Raw genomic sequence first — 18911 nt, forward strand, 5'->3', positions numbered from 1 at the left:
GATTCTATCTTCTTTTAGAGCTTTCTATGAAGTTTGGCATAAAATGTAAAGCTATGCGTACAAAATGCAAGCACACATCTCCCATCAAAGAACAAACCAGACACAGGAAGGAAAGAGTTAAAAGTAATGAACAGAAGGATTAAATGGAATAATTTATTATGAATTCTGTCACATGTCAGATTTTGTGTTTTATGAATCCAGTCTACAGATGTGCTTTTGCTCATATAGACACCTCACAGGTTGTATTTTTTTTTTTTTGTAGCAAAGGGTTTGGTAAGGCGATATTGACAGGTAACTGACTAATGAGTTATAATGAAACATGGATATCCATTCTGTTTCTGCTGTGTGCACAAACAAGTACATAGAACTTCACCGTCATTGGTTGTTTATCGGGATATTGTTCTTGTTGTTGTACCTTCTTTTGCCAGATGGCTAGCCAAGGCCTCTTGAAAATCATGGAGGTAGTTGTACTGCTGCAAGGAAAAGCAGATGATTTAGAGTGAAGAGATGGTAGTATTTGGATGGCCATGCCTATTTTCCAACCACAGGTGTTGAAGTAAGCAGAGTAAAGCAGTGGTGGGTAGCTAAGTTATGAAAATGGAGTTCCACAGGCTTCAATGAATTGCTGTACTCATGTCTTTCTACCTTACTATGCTGTGGCTGTTAACTGGACATTCTACTTCCCATTTGTTGGAGTGTACTTTCCATTCTTTCCTTCCCAGATGAGCTGGCACAGAAAGGTCAGCCCACGTCCCCCCTGCCCAAATATCCCCACCTCCCTTATCAGGTTCAGGATTTTTGGCAATCTTCAAGGAAGGGCAAGTTCTCCACATCAAAGAAGGGAATGGGGGGGTGCCAAATTTCCCCCTCCACTCTGCTTTTTGTAAAACACTCTCAACTCAGTTACAGAGTTCAGAATAAAGCACAGAGCCTGAGGGAGGGTTAAGGACAAAAAAGGGCAGGAATGCAAAGGTCTACCTAACAAAAGGATAAAAGGCCTGCTAATATCAATAAAGGGATGAGAACAACAATGGAGGATTCTGGTGTGGCCTTGTGGTCGAGAGCAGAAACAGTGAACTTTGCAGACTGTCACCAGCAACGCGATTCTTAGAAAGCCAGGAGAGACTTTTAGTACCAAGCAAATGATTGCTGTTAATTAGTTATTCACTCTTAATTCCTGCCCGCCTCCTCGGCAGGCCCATCACAGCCCTGCCCATACCTTTATGGTTTGTATCGCGCCTGAACCTCTCAAGTCTCGCAGGCTGTCTATGACCTGCTGTGGAGCTACTGGGTCAGATATCTGAAGCAGGAGACAAGCTGCTACTGTAACAAACAAGATATTTTCAATTAATAAGAAATTAAGCAATTTTTAGTGTGGAGGTAGAACCCTTTTGAAAGCTAAAGCAATGACCCGGAACTGAAGAAGCAACACAACCACCACCATTTTTTATTTATGTGGTTACCAAGGAACATGGATATCGACCTCCAGCCACACATTTTTGGAACACTACTTTAATTTAACTGGTGGAAGAAGCCTTTTTTTCCTACTTTAATTTTGTTTTGTCCTTGCTATCCATATTTTTAGTGGTACTCTCATGCGGGGGTGGGGGAGGGAGAGAGAGAAGGAACGGTTGTTTATTTGTACTGTTTCACCTAAAATAATAAAATACAATTAAAAACACACACAACCAAATCAAACCAATCAAACTGAACAAGCGAAAAAATGAATAAACTTGATTTAGTCCAGGGGGTGGGGGGGGGGGGGAAGGAAGCTAAAGCAATGCATACCAAGAGATTAAGTTTAATATACACACCTGTGAGTAATGCGAATTGAACTCAGTAGCGCTTGCTTCTGAATAAATTGGCTTCAATGTCTGGAACAGCACTAAATGTGCTCAGACTACATTTCCCCACTTATCTTTACAATGTTGTTTGGTATTTATTGCACTTAGTACTGTGGCTAAAGCTAAGAGAGAAAGGCTTGCTTGACTCCCAGAGTGTTCAGGGTTCAACAGAGGAATATCAGACGATACTCTTGCACTTTGTGGCCTTTGGCCCCACTGCATGCATATAGGTCTGCCAAGTGAGGATAACACTTCATGCCTCTGCTGAACTGGGCTGTAGTTCATGAAAACTTCTGCCACAATACATCTGGTGCCCCAAGACTTTTTGTTGGGTTAGTTGGGCTGGGCTTTAGGCCAAAGGCTTACATGTCCTAGCTCATACTATTATTATTATTTATTTATTTATATAGCACCATCAATGTACATGGTGCTGTACAGAGTAAAACAGTAAATAGCAAAACCCTGCCGCATAGGCTTACATTCTAATAAAATCATAATAAAACAATAAGGAGGGGAAGAGAATGCACCAAACAGGCACAGGGTAGGGTAAAACTAGCAGTATAAAGTCAGAACAAAATCAAGTTTTAAAAGCTTGAAGAAAAAGAAAAGTTTTTAGTTGAGCTTTAAAAGCTGCGATTGAACTTGTAGTTCTCAAATGTTCTGGAAGAGCGTTCCAGGCGTAAGGGGCAGCGGAAGAAAATGGACGAAGCCGAGCAAGGGAAGTAGAGACCTTTGGGCAGGCGAGAAACATGGCATCAGAGGAGCGAAGAGCACGAGTGGGGGAATAGTGTGAGATGAGAGAGGAAAGATAGGAAGGAGCTAGACCGTGAAAAGCTTTGTAGGTCAACAGGAGAAGTTTGTATTGGATTCTGAAGTGAATTGGAAGCCAATGAAGAGATTTCAGCAGTGGAGTGACATGGTCAGAGCGGCGAGCCAAGAAGATGATCTTAGCAGCAGAGTGGTGAACAGAAACCAACAGACTGATGTGAGAAGAAGGAAGGCCAGTGAGAAGAAGGCTGTTAAATGCAACAGTTACTGTGCAAGTCCTACTTCCCTTTTTAAGGGCTGCTTGTACTCACCTTGGCTCCTCATGACCACTTCAGTTTAAAAGAAAAAGTTACAGAAAGCAATGCACATACCAGCTTTGCTTCCAGAACCAAATATTTTTCAGCCCCTTGGGTGTTTTGCTGAAGGGGAATCTAGTGCTATTAAAAAACCAGTAAGAGATTGATCTTTGGTGTGTGACAAGGGAGTAACAGGCACACACAATTCTTCCAACCCAGTGAAAAACACCCTCAGTCTTTTGCTTCTAGGATGAGGCTGGAAGACTTTCTGCATCATACACACAAGACACAGGTTCATGGTCAGACTAATTTATGCACAAGCCTATTTCTAGAGATATTAAACTAATCAATGCTCAGCTTGTATTATTTTTCAAAAGAAGACTACTTACTGAGGCAGGATCGTCCAAGTCCTCCATAACAGCTGGAAGGGGAGAAAAAAGAATTGGATGATTAAAAATAATAATAACAAGGTTATTGGTAACTATTAAATTGTGAACCGCCCAGAGAGCTCCGGCTATTGGGCGGTATAGAAATGTAATAAATAAATAAATAAATAAATAAATAAATAAATAAATTTAGTTCTATGCTGTCCTAGATAGAGGATTCCACTGTATGTTTAGGGCTCCATATGAATCGCTCTACAATCCCTGTCCTAACCTAGGACTATTGTGGATACTATCTGTCAGGTATGCTTTAGGGTGGATTCCTGCGTTGAGTGGGGTGGGTGGATTTGGACTTGATGGCCTTATGGGTCCCTTCCAACTCTACGATTTTATGATTCTGTGGATTGGTGCTCTTTAGTTTTCTCACAAGGAGTCGATATTATTGCATATTCTAGAATAGTAGCTTCTCTTGTGTTAAGAAGACATCTGATATAGTTCCATTTTTGAAGCTAAGCAAATCTGAGCCAGCCCAGTATCTGCATGTGCATCTGTTGGGCTTCTCTTGAATGCTGTTCTTAAACTTTTTAGAGGAAGGGCAGGATACAAATACAATAATCTACAACAAAAACTATGTAATGCCCAAAGTCTTCCTTATCGTGACTTCACAACCCGACTGCCCTTCTCCCATTTTCTCCTAAAGCATCTAATTGTGGAATCTTCTTAATACAGGAAGTTCTCTGGAGGGCATGTTTACATTTGTTTCCTTTCGCCCACCTATACTGGGACAATGTAGCAGCTAGGAAGAGGCAAATTTTGGAACGGTGGGAGTTAGCAGAGACGTTAGGGTAGTGGTTCTCAACCTTTTTTGCTCCATTCCCCCCTTTCAGCATTGTTCAGAATATAATCCTCCCCTTCCCAAGATAGTCTATCTCAAAAGGTACATTCCAAATAATATGCATATAATACTGAAAACCTTTTTTTTTTTTTCTATATTAGTCCCATTTACAGGGGCAACACAAAGCATGGCCCCTTTTACATTCTCAGCTCCCATGCTTTGCGTTGCCCCTTTAAATGGGAAGCTTGAAACTTCTAGGATTGCGAGGGAAGGAGGGAAAAGAGAGCAAAGGCCTGGCTTTTGCAGACGACAGGACACTTTTCTGGGACGTTTTTAATAACGTGTAGGAAGACATAATCTACAGGACATCATACTTTGCTGAATAGTGGTCCCAATTCCCCCCCCCCCGGAACGCTGGAATTCCCCCCTTGTTGAGAACCCATGTGTTAGGGATTCCAACATGCTTCTATGCATAACTTTATTTATTTATTACATTTATATACCGCCCCATAGCTGAAGCTCTCTGGGCGGTTTACAAAAGTTAAAAACCAATGAAACTTTTAACCACCTCTACTGTATGGAGGATAAAATATTAGTACACTGGAACCCACTGTATTATGGTTTTCCGGTTACATTCGAGGCAGCTCTTCAGTTCACTTAGAATTACACAGCATCTGGCAATGTCCGGAGTATCTCCATCAGGAATAGGGTGATGATGCACATTGATCCCGTGATTCTCATATGCCTCTAGAAGATGTGGCACACGGTACTTTGAGAGTTCTCCTCTGGTACAGAGTACAAATATATCTTGCACCCCATAGCTCCTCAGTTCACCTGTAAAGAAGCCAAGGTATAAGCTAAATGACATACAAGTCCTGTGAATACTAATTTGGGAAACATTTCAAGTTGACTTTGCAACAAGAAATGTATGTATTCCATGACCTGATTATTAGGCAAACTAAAAATGCTTGGCTTAAAGCTTGCCTAAGTGTAGCAACAGTACTCCACCAGTGAGGGAGGAAGCAGCAGCCAGGCACCTCTCCATCGTGCCTGGGTCCAGCTCCAGCTGAGAGCCCCCTCCCTCCTGCTACCAACTGTCACTGCAGAGGTCACCAACGAAGGAGGAAGCAGCAGCCAGGCACCTTTCCATCGTGCCTGGGTCCAGCTCCAGCTGAGAGCCCCCTCCCTCCTGCCACCAACGAAGGAGGAAGCAGCAGCCAGGCACCTCTCCATCGTGCCTGGGTCCAGCTCCAGCTGAGAGCCCCCTCCCTCCTGCTACCAACTGTCACTGCAGAGGCCACCAACGAGGGAGGAAGCAGCAGCCAGGCACCTCTCCATCGTGCCTGGGTCCAGCTACAGCTGAGAGCCCCCCTCCCTCCTGCTGCCAACTGTCAACTGTAACTGCTGAACTTTGCAACTAAGATTGTACTGCCTGAATTTGCTTTCCTTTCCCCCCTCCTCCTCCCCCCTCCCAATCCCCTTTCCTTTTGTGTCAGGTACAGGAAACGCTTTCTTGGAAGTCATTGCTACTTAAGGGGTGCCAACAGGTAGTGAATCTAAAGGTTCACATACTTTTCCACACATGGATACTGAATGTTGGATCCGTTGTGAATAAATAAATATTGAAAAAGCAGCATGTTTGTGTGTCATTTGTTTAATCAGGTTATCTGTTGTTCTTCATTTAGGATTATTGGGTTAGATTAAGATCTAATAACATTTTAGGTTGGAAATATGCGACAATCCCAAGGGGTTCACAGACTTTTTCACGCCACTGTATAAACTGCAAGAGGCAAATACTATCTTAAGAAGCATTCACTATGTGTGAGAGAGCGGGAAACATCTCTTGTAAGATAATACTTGCGGCAAAACATGTGTAAACAAAGAAAGTATGCTTTTTCCTTAAGAGCAATTGTTTTTTTTCCACATGGAAATTTCTGGATATTTATTTGATTAATCAATCAAAAGCTCATACAATTATCTAAAATTTTCATATGACCCTTCTCATGGATTAAGTTTTGCTTTGGAGGACCTTCTCAAGGTGCCTCTGCATTCAGGCACTACACAGCAAAAGGGCCTTCTCTGTGGTGGCACTTCAATCATAGAATGATCTCTCCATGGCTCCTTACTAGTACCTTAATTTTATGTGCCAGGCTGAAATTTTTTATTCACCAAGGAATTCAACATAGTATTTTATAGTGCTACTGCATCACAGTGGTTTTATAATGTTTTAGTGTCTGTTAATTTTGCTTGTTTGGATTTGTGACTGGTATTTTTTTTATTGCAGTCTGATGTTTTGGAAACCGCTTCAGAAGCTTGATTTAAAAGCAGGGTATAAGTTTTTTAAACAAACAAATGGATGATAGTCCTAGCCTCAAGGCATAAAGGGAAACTCTGGGCAAACAAGTCGGTGAAGGATGGCGGAAAAGCTCTATGGCATTGACATATAATTACCTATGTCTTTCTGAAGGCTTCTTCTAATACTTTTGAATCGGCAGCCTAATATGATGCCATGTAGATGCATGAAAGAGAAAAGACCAGATACAAATACTGTTAGAATTATTATTATTATTATTATTATTATTATTATTATTATTATTATTATTATTTATTACATTTGTATGCTGCCTCATAGCCGAAGCTCTCTGGGCAGTTTACATAGTTTTGAAATACATTTATCACAAAGAGACCATCTTAGCTAATTATATTTCATTTTGGACAAATGTCTTCAAACCACTCCAGAGAGGGAGGAATTGACCTGACTTAAAAATACAATATGGCCCAAATCCCATGCAAAGGGAAACCTCATACAGGTAGACTAACGCTGAGGCACTGAAAATTTAGATCCACCCTTGTCTTTTAAAATAAATTAATAAGCTTTTGGCTATTGTTACATACCTGGCAGTGAACATATTCCCAGAAACTGGGAATAGGCTGGCGATAAGGCTAACCTACAAGAAAAAAAGAAAGCTAAAACCCTTTACAATGGCATTGAAATTGCAAGCACCAAGTTTTCTTTACAAATTTGATCTTTGTCTACAGCAGGATTCAGATGGCTACATGCAGGGTAGGCAGGGACATAAAATTTGCCTTGAGGGTTGCAAAACATATGAGAAGACTTGTTTGACACAATCCAGGAATTACAAGGTTGTCACTGATCATAGAATCATAGAATAGCAGAGTTGGAAGGGGCCTACAAGGCCATTGAGTCCAACCCCTGCTCAATGCAGGAATCCACCCGAAAGCATCCCTGACAGATGGTTGTCCAGCTGCCTCTTGAAGGCCTCCAATGTGGGAGAGCCCACAACCTCCCTAGGTCACTGATTCCATTGTCGTACTGCTCTAACAGTCAGGAAGTTTTTCCTGATGTCCAGCTGGAATCTGGCTTCCTTTAACTTGAGCCCATTATTCCGTGCCCTGCACTCTGGGAGGATCGAGAAGAGATCCTGGCCCTCCTCTGTGTGACAACCTTTTAAGTATTTGAAGAGTGCTATCATGTCTCCCCTCAATCTTCTCTTCTCCAGGCTATCAATTATCTTGAAATAAATTGGGGAGCAGGGGAACCAGCTGAAGGCAACCCTTGCACTATCCTTGAATTTTTTTTTTACATAAAAACTGCCAAAAGGAGAAATTTAAGATATAACTTGGGTAGTTACAAAAAAGGTTGCCAAACGTAGATTGCTTGCCCTCCAGTGCAAACACTTTAATCTCAGCCATTCTTTATGAGAATTTGCTGAAACCTGATCTGATTATACCCCTCACAAGGTAAATTATCCATACCAAATTTCCTAATGATATGACAATTTGTCTTGATTTTATAATGAATAGAACATTTAGGGTGCAATCCTACACATATTAAGACAAAAAAGTTATAACAATTATGACCCCATTTACAGAGTTTTTCACATTATACTCGTGCATATATGGGAATTAAAAACGGTGGAGGAAAAAAGGTGGGACATAAATGCAATCAATCACATAATTAAAAGATGATGTTGGAGGACACCTGCTTGTCCCCTTGGCACTTGCTATGGGGTCCTGCATGCTTGCCCCATGCTTTTTAAGATCTGTATGAAGATGGTGGGTTAAGGTCACTCAAAGATTTAGAGTTCAGAGGCATCAGCACACAGATGACACTCAAGCTCTACTTCTCTTTATCATCTGAGTCAGGTCAGGCTGTGGAAGTGCTGAACCAGTGTGTGGATTTGATAATGAGCAGGATGAGGGCCAATAAACTGAAGCTGAATCTTGACAAGATAGGGGTGCTGTGGTTCTTATTTCTGGGGAGATGTCATTTAACCAATTCTGCACAGGATTCCACCCCACCTGGGAGAGCAGATTTACTGCTTGGGGTTTCTCCTAGATCTACCACAGGGGCTAGAGCCACAAGTAACTTCCGTGACATAGAGTGCCTTTTCCTGGCTATGGCTGATTCACCAGTTGCAGCCACTTTTGGACAGAGATAGTCTGGCCACAGTGATTCATGTGTTGGTAACCTCCTAAGTGGATTACTGAAATGCATTATAAGTTGGGCTGCCCTTGGAAACAGACAGAAGCTTAAATTAGTACTGAATATAGTTGCCAGAATTTTGACTCTGTGGGGCTTGGTTTTACAAGAGGGCTTTCTAGGCAACAGTGCCGTGGAATGGCCTCCCCAAAGAGGTATGCCTGGTGCCAGCACTGCAATCATTTAGGTGCCAGGCAAAACATTTTTATTTACCTGGGCATATTATTTATTTATTTAAAACATGTATATCCTGCTCTATATCATTAAGATCTCAGAGCAGCGTACAGATTATTATTGTGTATTAATAATGTTTTAAGTGAGCAGATATTAGACTGTTCTAAAATTTTAGCTTCCATTTTCTTGTTTTGGGTTTTCTTGCATTTGTTTTATGCAGTACATTGCCCTGAAATTTGTTATGAAGAAAAGCAGCACAAACATGTTTTAAACAAAATAATTAAAAGGCTGGTTCCAAAAAGAAATTTGAAGAACTAGATTGGGACTAAGAGGTCAAAGAAAAGTATGGATGCATTGAAGCTAATTTATAAGTGAACGCGATATATGTGACTGTAGAATGTGTTTACTGCTTACATGGCATGCAAGTGAAGGTGGATGCCTTAATTTACAACTGACGTGCTTTTGGTGCGTGAGTGAATTTGTAAGTTCTATAAAGTCTTCTCTTAAAACAAAGGACTTTTTATTCCAAGAATAGATCTAAGACTGTGTGTCTTAGATCTATCCATTAATTTTAGATTACTCTTATGCTGTGCTTTCTGCAAGATATTCAGTGAGCGCAGCAATGTTTAACAGTGAGTAAAAATAAATAAATGACATTTAAAGAATCCTTTTCCTTCACCCTGGCTGCTAAATTCTTTCATTAATAAGATGAAAAAGAGCCAGAAAGTAGACAGATTTAGGGCTCATCTACACTTATGAGCCTTCTGGGAGGGAGGGAGGATTCTGGGCTTTATAGCTTCTGGGATTGTCCTCCTGCGTGCACACGCCCGCGCCTCATCCCGGAAATTAAGAGGGACATTGCAAGCGCCATCCCCCCACCCCCGGAACTAAGCGCAATTGCACTCCACCACAAGTTTACCACCCAAAAAAACCCCCCACCCTTGAAACTGCTCCCCCCAATGGGCACGGACTGCCCCCGCACAGCTCCATGCCCGTTTCCAGAGCCCCACTACTCGTGGGATAGACAGGATGACCCATGATTGTGTGCCACACTGGCTGTGGTCCTTGGGAGTGTCCTGGGACAGCGGGAAAAAAGGAAAATCTGTGGTCCCAGTTATCCAGGGGAAAGTTTCTGGTTGTCCCTGCTTGACTCCAGGATCCCCTGTGTGTCATTTGGGTGCACAGGGACAACCTAGAGATGACCCTGGGATATCTGCATGGTGTAGACATGCCCCAAGTCTTCGTTGCGCTTCTTGGAGAATGGGCATTTTAACGCTGGAGAACAGCCACTGAGAAAACCTCTTTATAGCCCTATTCTCATCAATTTTTATATGTTCACTGAATGCATGGAGAGGTAGAAGTAATGTGCTAGCTGATCCTGATCTCTGCATATTTGGCTGAGTGTAGACCATTGTCACCTGACTGAGAGGGGAGAAAATTAAGGAGTGACATGTCATGTATATGGAACAAATTAGGGAAGCTGAAAAAAGCATGAATGAAATGTGGCCAGTGGTCAGAATATTGTTGTTCAGAAGGAATCTTAGAGGCATTCCCTTGGACAAGGGGCTGCGTTTCTGCTGCAACACTTTGGTCTTACCAGGATACTTGAAAAGGTGTATGTTCTTCCTCCAAGGGTTCTTCATCTGATGAGTCAAATTCATTTGCTTGCATTGCACACGCCTCAAGGAGAAACCACAAGAAAAGATTTTTATGCCATCAACATACTTAGCGCACATACTACCCCAGAGGGTACAAATTGACTTTCCATCCCCCACTTTTAATAAATGATTGATACCTGTACAAACTATATTATAGAAGCTCATAGGCATATTTTCTTTTTCAAATTGGTTACCTAAAAACCTTATCTTGAAAGGCTACTGACAACTGGCCACCAGCCTTCCATCAACATTAGGATTGTTCCCTGCATACCAGCATTTTTGCTTTTTTGTTGAACCATAGAATAGCAGAGTTGGAAGGGGCCTACAAGGCCATCGAGTCCAATCCCCTGCTCAATGCAGGAATCCACCCTAAAGCATCCCTGACAGATGGCTGTCCAGCTGCCTCTTGAATGCCACTAGTGTGGGAGAGCCCACAACCTCCCTAGGTAACTGATTCCATTGCCGTACTGCTCTAACAGTCAGGAAGTTTTTCCTGATGTGGAATCTGGCTTCCTGTAACTTGAGCCCGTTATTCCGTGTCCTGCACTCTGGGAGGATTGAGAAGAGATTCCGGCCCTCCTCTGTGTGACAACCTTTGAAGTATTTGAAGAGTGCTCTCATGTCTCCCCTCTCTCTTCTCCAGGCTAAACATGCCCAGTTCTTTCAGTCTCTCTTCATAGGGCTTTGTTTCCAGACCCCTGATCATCTGGAAACAAAGCCCTAATGCCTAGGCACAAATTGTTTTATGATATATTTATTTTATTGTAGCATTTTAGTTAAAAGTTTAAGATTAAAAAAAGGACACTTGTAAGAGAGGGGCCACCATGGATAACATTGGAAGCTGCCTCAGGGTGACCTTTTGGAAAGGAGGACAGGGTTCCTGTTTCTTTAACAGCTGCATAGAAAAGGGAATTTCAGCAGGTGTCATTTGTGTGCATGCAGCACCTGGTGAAATTTCCTCTTCATCACAACAGATAATAATAATAATAATAATAATAATAATAATAATACATTTATTTCTTACCCGCCTCTCCATTTTGATCAAGGCAGGAAACAACAATAAGCGATAAAATACATAATACTCAAAACATAATATACATTGTTAAAAACATCTTAAAATTCCACTGGATAGGCCTGCCAGAAGAGATCAGTCTTTATAGCTTTCTTGAATGCTAGTAGACTGTTAAGTTGACGAATTTCCTCCGGCAGGCCATTCCACAGTCTGGGAGCAGCAGAAGAGAAGGTCCTTTGGGTAACAGTTGTTAATCTAGTTTTTGCTAGCTAAAGTAGATTTTTCCCAGAGGACCTGAGTGTGTGGGGCGGATTGTATGGGAGAACATAGATCAGGGTTGCACAATTGGCAACCCTGGCATGGTCAAAGATCCTGATTGTGGGGCTTGTAGTCACACTCCTACAGTTCTACATACGTAGACCCCATTTCTACATTTGGCCAACATAGTAAAGCTGCAGGAGCAATACTAGAGTGTCCAGACACAAAAGAGGGCAATTCCCCTGCTGCAATTCCCTTTTCTATACAACTGTTAAAGATACAGGAGTCTTGTCCTCCTTTCCATATGTTCACCCTACTTTATACTGAGTCGGACCCTTGGTCCATCCAGTATTGTCAATGTCAACCCTGACTGGTAGGCTGTAGGCAGAACTTTTTTCCTACGCTACCTGGAGATTTGGGGGTTCAAGGTAGAAGTGGCATAAGGGACAGCAAAGAAGGGTGGAATTGTGTGAGGGATCAGAAGATCTTCAGGTGGCTGACAGTGGTGGAGCTGGAAGAGAGAAGGTCGCACGCTGGGATATATTCAGATGTGAGAAGAAAGATGAGGTGAGGCAAGTCTGGGGCGGGCGCTTTAAAGTAAGGGAAACCAGTGTAGGGATTTAAGGAGAGGTGACACATGATCAGAGTAGGAAACAAATATTTGGGTAGCAGAGTGATTTAGACTGCAACCTATGCATACCATAATTTCTTGAGAGTAAGCTCCAATGAACATAACGGGACTTACTATTGAGAAAAATATTCAAAGGTTTGCAGTATTGTTGATTCTTGGTCACTTGGACCATTTCGTAAGAGAAGGTCATAGTACAAGTAAAACAATCGGATACTTTTTAATGCTCTGCTAGGGTTAGTTGTTGACACAAAATTGGGTGGGATAGCTAATACCCTGGAAGACAGAAACAAACTTCAAAGTGATCTTGATAGGCTGGAGCACTGGGCTGAAAGCAACAGAATGAAATTGAATAGGGATAAATGCCAAGTTCTACATTTAGGAAATAGAAACCAAATGCTCAGTTACAAGATGGGGGATACTTGGCTCAGCAATACTACAAACGAGAAGGACCTTGGAATTGTTGTAGATCACAAGCTGAATATGAGCCAACAGTGCGATAGGGCTGCAAGAAAGGCAAATGCTATTTTGGGCTGCATTAATAGAAGTAGAGCTTCCAAATCACATGAGGTACTGGTTCCTCTCTATTCGGCCCTGGTTAGGCCTCATCTAGAGTATTGCATCCAGTTCTGGGCTCCACAATTCAAGAAGGATGCAGACAAGCTGGAGCGTGTTCAGAGGAGGGCAACCAGGATGATCAGGGGTCTGGAAACAAAGCCCTAGGAAGAGAGACTGAAAGAACTGGGCATGTTTAGCCTGGAGAAGAGAAGATTGAAGGGAGACATGATAGCACTCTTCAAATAGTTGAGAGGTTGTCACACCGAGGAGGGCCAGGATCTCTTCTCAATCCTCCCAGAGTGCAGGACATGGAATAACGGGCTCAAGTTAAAGGAAGCCAGATTCCAGCTGGACATCAGGAAAAACTTCCTGACTGTTAGAGCAGTATGACAATGGAATCAGTTTCCTAGGGAGGTTGTGGGCTCTCCCACACTAGAGGCCTTCAAGAGGCAGCTGGACAACCATCTGTCGGGGATGCTTTAGGGTGGATTCCTGCCTTGAGCAGGGGGTTGGACTCGATGGCCTTGTCAGGCCCCTTCCAGCTCTGCTAGTCTATGATTCTATGAATGGGGTGGAAGTTTGGAGGAGTAGAGGAAGAAAACAAAACAAAGTGGTCACTTTATTCAGAATGAATAAATCTAGTAGAACTGACAGTGCTTGTGTTTATTTCTCTATAAAGTCTCAGCCTAAATGGTTAATTGGAAATAAACAACCGATAGGGTTAATGTTTAAACACTTTTGATTGTAGTATTTGAATGGACTGTTGCTTTTTTAGTCTGCTGTAGTAGTGTCTATGCTTCATTTTTATTGTTGTCTATTTCTAAAAATTCTATTTTTTCCATTGTTACTACATTGTTAGTTTATTTATTTATTTATTTATTTATTTATTACGTTTTTATACCACCCAATAGCCGAAGCTCTCTGGGAGGTTCACAAAAATTTACACTGAAAGTGTGGAAAGGATATAAACATATAAATAAATCAGAGCCATCCTAATGCCCATGTTGAACAGCCTAATAAAGCATCTGTCTCCCTCCTACCCTGGAAGCTGTGAACATCCCCCCCTCCTTCCATTTAGGATGCTTCGGCTATTGGGCGGTATAAAAATTCAATAAATAAATAAAAATAAAATAAATAATAAATAAATAGGATCGCTCGCCAAATCCGGAGTGGGCAACCTGTTGCCCTCCGGATATTGTTGGAGTAGAACTCCAGTCATACAACAAAACCTTTAATCTTAAAAACCTTTAAACCTTCCAAGGTTCTCCACTTTTACCCTAAATCAGCCTTTCTCAACCTGAGGCGCTCCAGATGTGTTGGACTACAACTCCCAGAATGCCCCAGCCAGCTCTGCTGGCTGGGGCATTCTGGGAGATGCAGTCCAACACATCTGCTGGGGTATTCTGGGAGATGCAGTCCAACACATCTGGAGCGCCCCAGGTTGAGAAAGGCTGCTCTAAATGAACCAAGTATCTGTATATCATGAATGTAATAGAATTAGTGTAAGCAAATGCGCCAACGACAACTCTTGAAAAATGGATTCAAGCCACTCATTTTGAGGTAATGTTCAGATTTGTTTTACCTGCAATTCATATATATATAAAATCTCCCCTCCCCGGGGGGGGGTGATTTAAATTTTTTAATAAATAATTTGAATCCTTTCCCACACTTCAGGAACATGGAAGCCATAAAGGGTAGAAAACTGCCTTGAGAGGGAGTGGGGCTGAAGCCGAATTTGCGACTCTTATCCCCCGTGGGTGAGAGGTGCGCTCTGCTCGTGCAATACTGAGGGGAATTCACTCTGCCCATGGTCAGAGGCACCCTTAGCTTGCGTCACAGGCACAAGGCTGAGAATAACGCCCTCAGCCTAATGCCTTTGGCGGGAAAGGGCACCGGATTGGCAGCTCCTCTCCCGCCCTCTGCGTTGCTAGGATACAACCCCTTCCTCACCTCAGCGGCGCGCACTCGCGCCATCTTTTTTTGAAAAACAACAACAACAAAAACAGCCGTTAGCCACCAACGGTTGCGAATGGGGCGGCGGGAGTGGGGAGAATCTCGAGGTGTTCAGAGAACGGGATTGATTGATTGATTGGTTGCCCCCATTGCCCTTCGCTTGCTTACTCACCCTATCAGCCGGCGGGAAAAAAATAAGAGCTCCCGCCTTGCTCAGCCTTCTTAGCTTGGCTTGAAAAGGCACTTCTTATTGGACGGTGGCTTGGAGAGGCGGGAAAAGACGCCTTTTCTATTTTCCTCAGTTCTCAACGGGGAGATTCTCAGCTGCTGTTGATCAGCTTCGGGCTCTAATATTGAGCGCGCTTACACGCGAGTCAATCCTATTGAACCCAGTTGGGCTCCTGAGTAGACATGTATATAGGATTGCCTTGCTCGTTTCAGCTGTGTGTGGGGTCAAACAAGGGGCATTTCCCTTAAAAGGCGGGAAATGTCGCTTTTTTGGAGTTGTGATTGGTGACAACATAAATTACCAGAACACTTCTTTATTGAAAACATATGTACTCCAGTGGAAATTGGAAATTTATACAAATAAACAAGAAGCCTGGCCCAGTAGGGTGACCCTATGGAAAGGAGGACAGGGCTCCTGTATCTTTAACAGTTGTATTGAAAAGGGAATTTCCAGCAGGTGTCCTTTGTATATATGGTGAACCTGGTGAATTCCTTCTTCATCACAACAGTTAAAGGTGCAGGAGCTATACTAGAGTGACTGGATTTAAAAGAGGGCAGGGCACCTGCAGCTTTAACTTGTGATGAAGAGGAAATTTCCCCAGATTCCCCATATGTACAAATGACACCTGCTGAAATTTCCTTTTCAATGCAACTGTTAAAGATACAGGAGCCCTGACTTTTTCATAGGGTCACCCTAAGCTATACTAGAGTGAGCAAATTTAAAAGAAGGCAGGGCTCCTGCAGCTTTAACTGGTGATGAAGAGGAAATTTCACCAGGTTCCCCGTATATACAAATGACACCTGCTGAAATTTCCTTTTCAATACAACTGTTAAAGATACAGGAGCCCTGTCCTCCTTTTCATACGGTCACCCTAAACTATACTAGAGTGAACAGATTTAAAAGAGGGCAGGGCTCCTGCAGCTTTAACTGTGGTGATGAAGAGGAAATTTCACCGGGTTCTCCATATATACCAATGACACCTGCTGAAATTCCCTTTTCAATACAACTGTTAAAGACACAGGAGCGCTGTCCTCCTTTTCATACGGTCACCCTAAACTATACTAGAGTGAACAGATTTAAAAGAGGGCAGGGCTCCTGCAGCTTTAACTGTGGTGATGAAGAGGAAATTTCACCGGATTCTCCATATATACCAATGACACCTGCTGAAATTCCCTTTTCAATAGAACTGTTAAAGATACAGGAGCCCTCCTTTTCATACTGTATTTCTTCGATTGTAAGACGCCATCGATTGTAAGACGCATACTAATTTCAGTACCACCAACAGAAAAAAAAAACCTAAGAGACACCCGCGATTCTAAGACGCACCCCATTTTTTAGAGATGTTTATATGGGAAAAAAAGTGCGTCTTAGAATCAAAGAAATAGGGTATGTCAAGACTAATTAGAGGCAATGGTTGGATAAACAACAAACAACACAAGGGTATCCACCTCCAAGTGTTGTCCCATAACCAGGGATTTAAAGGCCCGCTTCCCCGGCACGTTAATAGCCAATCAAACACACAAGGCTGGAGAATACACTTAATCCATTTACTTCCGATACTGCGGTATGGTTCCACAAAATGGCGGCACCAAGAACAAGGGATCTCACAAGAGGCCCTGACTACAAGAGTGTGTTAGTCTCTTTCTAACCTTTCTGTTGGTCAGTTCTGGATTAGCAGGTTAAGTTACATTCAATTCTCAAGTTAAGGTGCGCAACCTCGACGAGTCATAGGTTACATTCGATGTTCTATTGGTCGAAAGTTTTCCCCTTTGTCTGCTAGGAGATGATGTCCACCATTAAGGAATGCAAATCTGTCATATAGCCACATGTAGCCACCCTTTTGGCAGAGAAGCCATCTTTAACCCTTTGCACATTACATTCATCAGAGAGATGAAACCTCTCCCTGGGGCCATCACAACCACAATCAAAAATTAAATCACAATATTATTGTGATTTAATTTTTGATTGTGATTGGAGGGTGGATACCCTTGCGTTGTTTGTTCTCCTTTTCATATGGTCACCCTGTTTAAAAGGGGGTTGGATAAATTCCTGGAAGTGAAGGCTGTCAATGGCTATTATTATTATTATTATTATTATTATTATTATTATTATTATTATTATTAATTTATTTATATAGCACCATCAATGTACATGGTGCTGTACAGAGCAAAACAGTAAGTAGCAAGACCCTGCTGCATAGGCTTACATTCTAGTAAAATCATAATAAAACAATAAGGAGGGGAAGAGAATGCAAACAGGCACTGGGTAGGGTAAAACTAACAGTATAAAGTCAGAACAAAATCAAGTTTTAAAAGCTTTAGGAAAAAGAAAAGTTTTTAGCTGAGCTTTAAAAGCTGCGGTTGAACTTGTAGTTCTCAAATGTTCTGGAAGAGCGTTCCAGGCGTAAGGGGCAGCAGACGAAAATGGACGAAGCCGAGCAAGGGAAGTAGAGACCCTTGGGCAGGCGAGAAACATGGCATCAGAGGAGCGAAGAGCACGAGCGGGGCAATAGTGTGAGATGAGAGAGGAGAGATAGGAAGGAGCTAGACAGTGAAAAGCTTTGTAGGTCAACAGGAGAAGTTTATATTGGATTCTGAAGTGAATTGGAAGCCAATGAAGAGATTTCAGAAGTGGAGTTACATGGTCAGAGCGGCGAGCCAAGAAGATGATCTTAGCGGCAGAGTGGTGAACAGAAACCAACGGACTGATGTGAGAAGAAGGAAGGCCAGTGAGAAGAAGGTTGCAGTAGTCCAACCGAGAAATAACCAGTGCATGAACAAGAGTCTTGGCAGAAGAGACAGACAAAAATGATTGAATCCTGGCAATATTATACAGGAAAAAACGACAGGGTTTAGCTACTGCCTCAATATGAGGAATAAAGGAGAGCGAGGAGTCAAATATAAAGCCAAGGTTACGAGCTTCCTTGACTGGAGTAAGTGTAACATCATTGACAGTAAGAGAGAATGAGAGATGAGGAGAAGGTTTAGGAGGAAAAACAAGCAATTCAGTCTTTGCCATATTAAGTTTCAAACGACGATGAAGCAACCAAGCTGAGAGATCTGAAAGACATGCCGAGATACGATCGTGAACATCAGGAGAAAGATCCGGAGATGAAAGATATAATTGTGTATCATCGGCATACAGATGATATTGGAGGCCATGAGATTGAATAAGATTACCCAAGGGCAACATGTATAAAGAAAACAACAACGGACCAAGCACCGAGCCTTGCGGAACCCCTACTGAAAGGGGAAAAGAAGAAGACGAGCAGCCATTAGCCAACACGCTGAAAGAGCGACCCGCTAGATAGGAGGCAAACCAGTTATAGACAGAGCCACAAAATCCAAGGTCATGAAGGGAATCTAAGAGAAGATCATGATCAACCGTGTCAAAGGCTGCAGTTAGATCAAGGAGAATAAGAACAGGCTACTAGCCCTGCTGGCTATGTGCTATCTCCAGTATTCGAGGCAGTAAGCCTTTGTGCACCAGTTGCTGGGGAACATGGGTGGGAGGGTGCTGTTGCACCATGTCCTGCTTGTTGGTCCCTGGCTGATGGCTGGTTGGCCACTGTGTGAACAGTACAGGACTGGATGAACCTTTGGTCTTATCCGGCATGGCACTTCTTAAGTTCTTAAATACTGAGGCCCAGTATTGGGCAAAAGGCCGGATGGAAACAACAACAGCAACAATAATAATAAAAAATGCATTCACAATTCAATTGCAGAATCAGTTGCTGTTGCAGGCAGTTTTTAAGCAGACAATTCTACATCGCCTACTAGCACAGAGAATCTAAAAGGATTAATTAGGATTT

General features: G+C 42.5%; 1 protein-coding gene across 2 annotated transcripts; it reads right to left on the minus strand.

Annotated features, from left to right (window-relative positions):
• Nucleotides 1-386: 386 nt before the first annotated feature.
• CDKN3 (cyclin dependent kinase inhibitor 3) lies at nt 387-15092 on the minus strand. 2 transcript variants are annotated; one of them, XM_063147681.1, is made up of 8 exons: nt 15044-15092; nt 10402-10484; nt 7022-7074; nt 6578-6622; nt 4738-4960; nt 3298-3329; nt 1220-1323; nt 387-473 (listed from the first exon to the last, which is right to left on the minus strand). In XM_063147681.1, the coding sequence occupies exons 2-8, from the start codon at nt 10473-10475 to the stop codon at nt 387-389; spliced, it is 618 nt and encodes a 205-aa protein (XP_063003751.1). In that variant the 5' UTR covers nt 10476-10484; nt 15044-15092. The 2 variants fall into 2 exon arrangements, with proteins under 2 accessions (XP_063003751.1, XP_063003753.1); XM_063147683.1 differs by lacking the exon at nt 1220-1323 and having other exon boundaries at nt 389-473.
• Nucleotides 15093-18911: the final 3819 nt, after the last annotated feature.

The sequence above is a fragment of the Elgaria multicarinata genome, chromosome 2 (genome assembly GCF_023053635.1).
Source record: "Elgaria multicarinata webbii isolate HBS135686 ecotype San Diego chromosome 2, rElgMul1.1.pri, whole genome shotgun sequence".
Taxonomy (NCBI): Eukaryota; Metazoa; Chordata; class Lepidosauria; order Squamata; family Anguidae; genus Elgaria; species Elgaria multicarinata.

Coding starts and splice junctions, on each gene's coding strand:
- CDKN3 (XM_063147681.1), bottom strand. CDS start 10,475: ATGCAAGCAAATGAATTTGACTCATCAGATGAAGAACCCTTGGAGGAA. Junction 4,961..6,577: donor AAGCCTTCAGAAAGACATAG/GTAATTATATGT, acceptor GCTTCTTTACAG/GTGAACTGAGGAGCTATGGG. Junction 1,324..3,297: donor ACTTGGACGATCCTGCCTCA/GTAAGTAGTCTT, acceptor TGTTTGTTACAG/TAGCAGCTTGTCTCCTGCTT.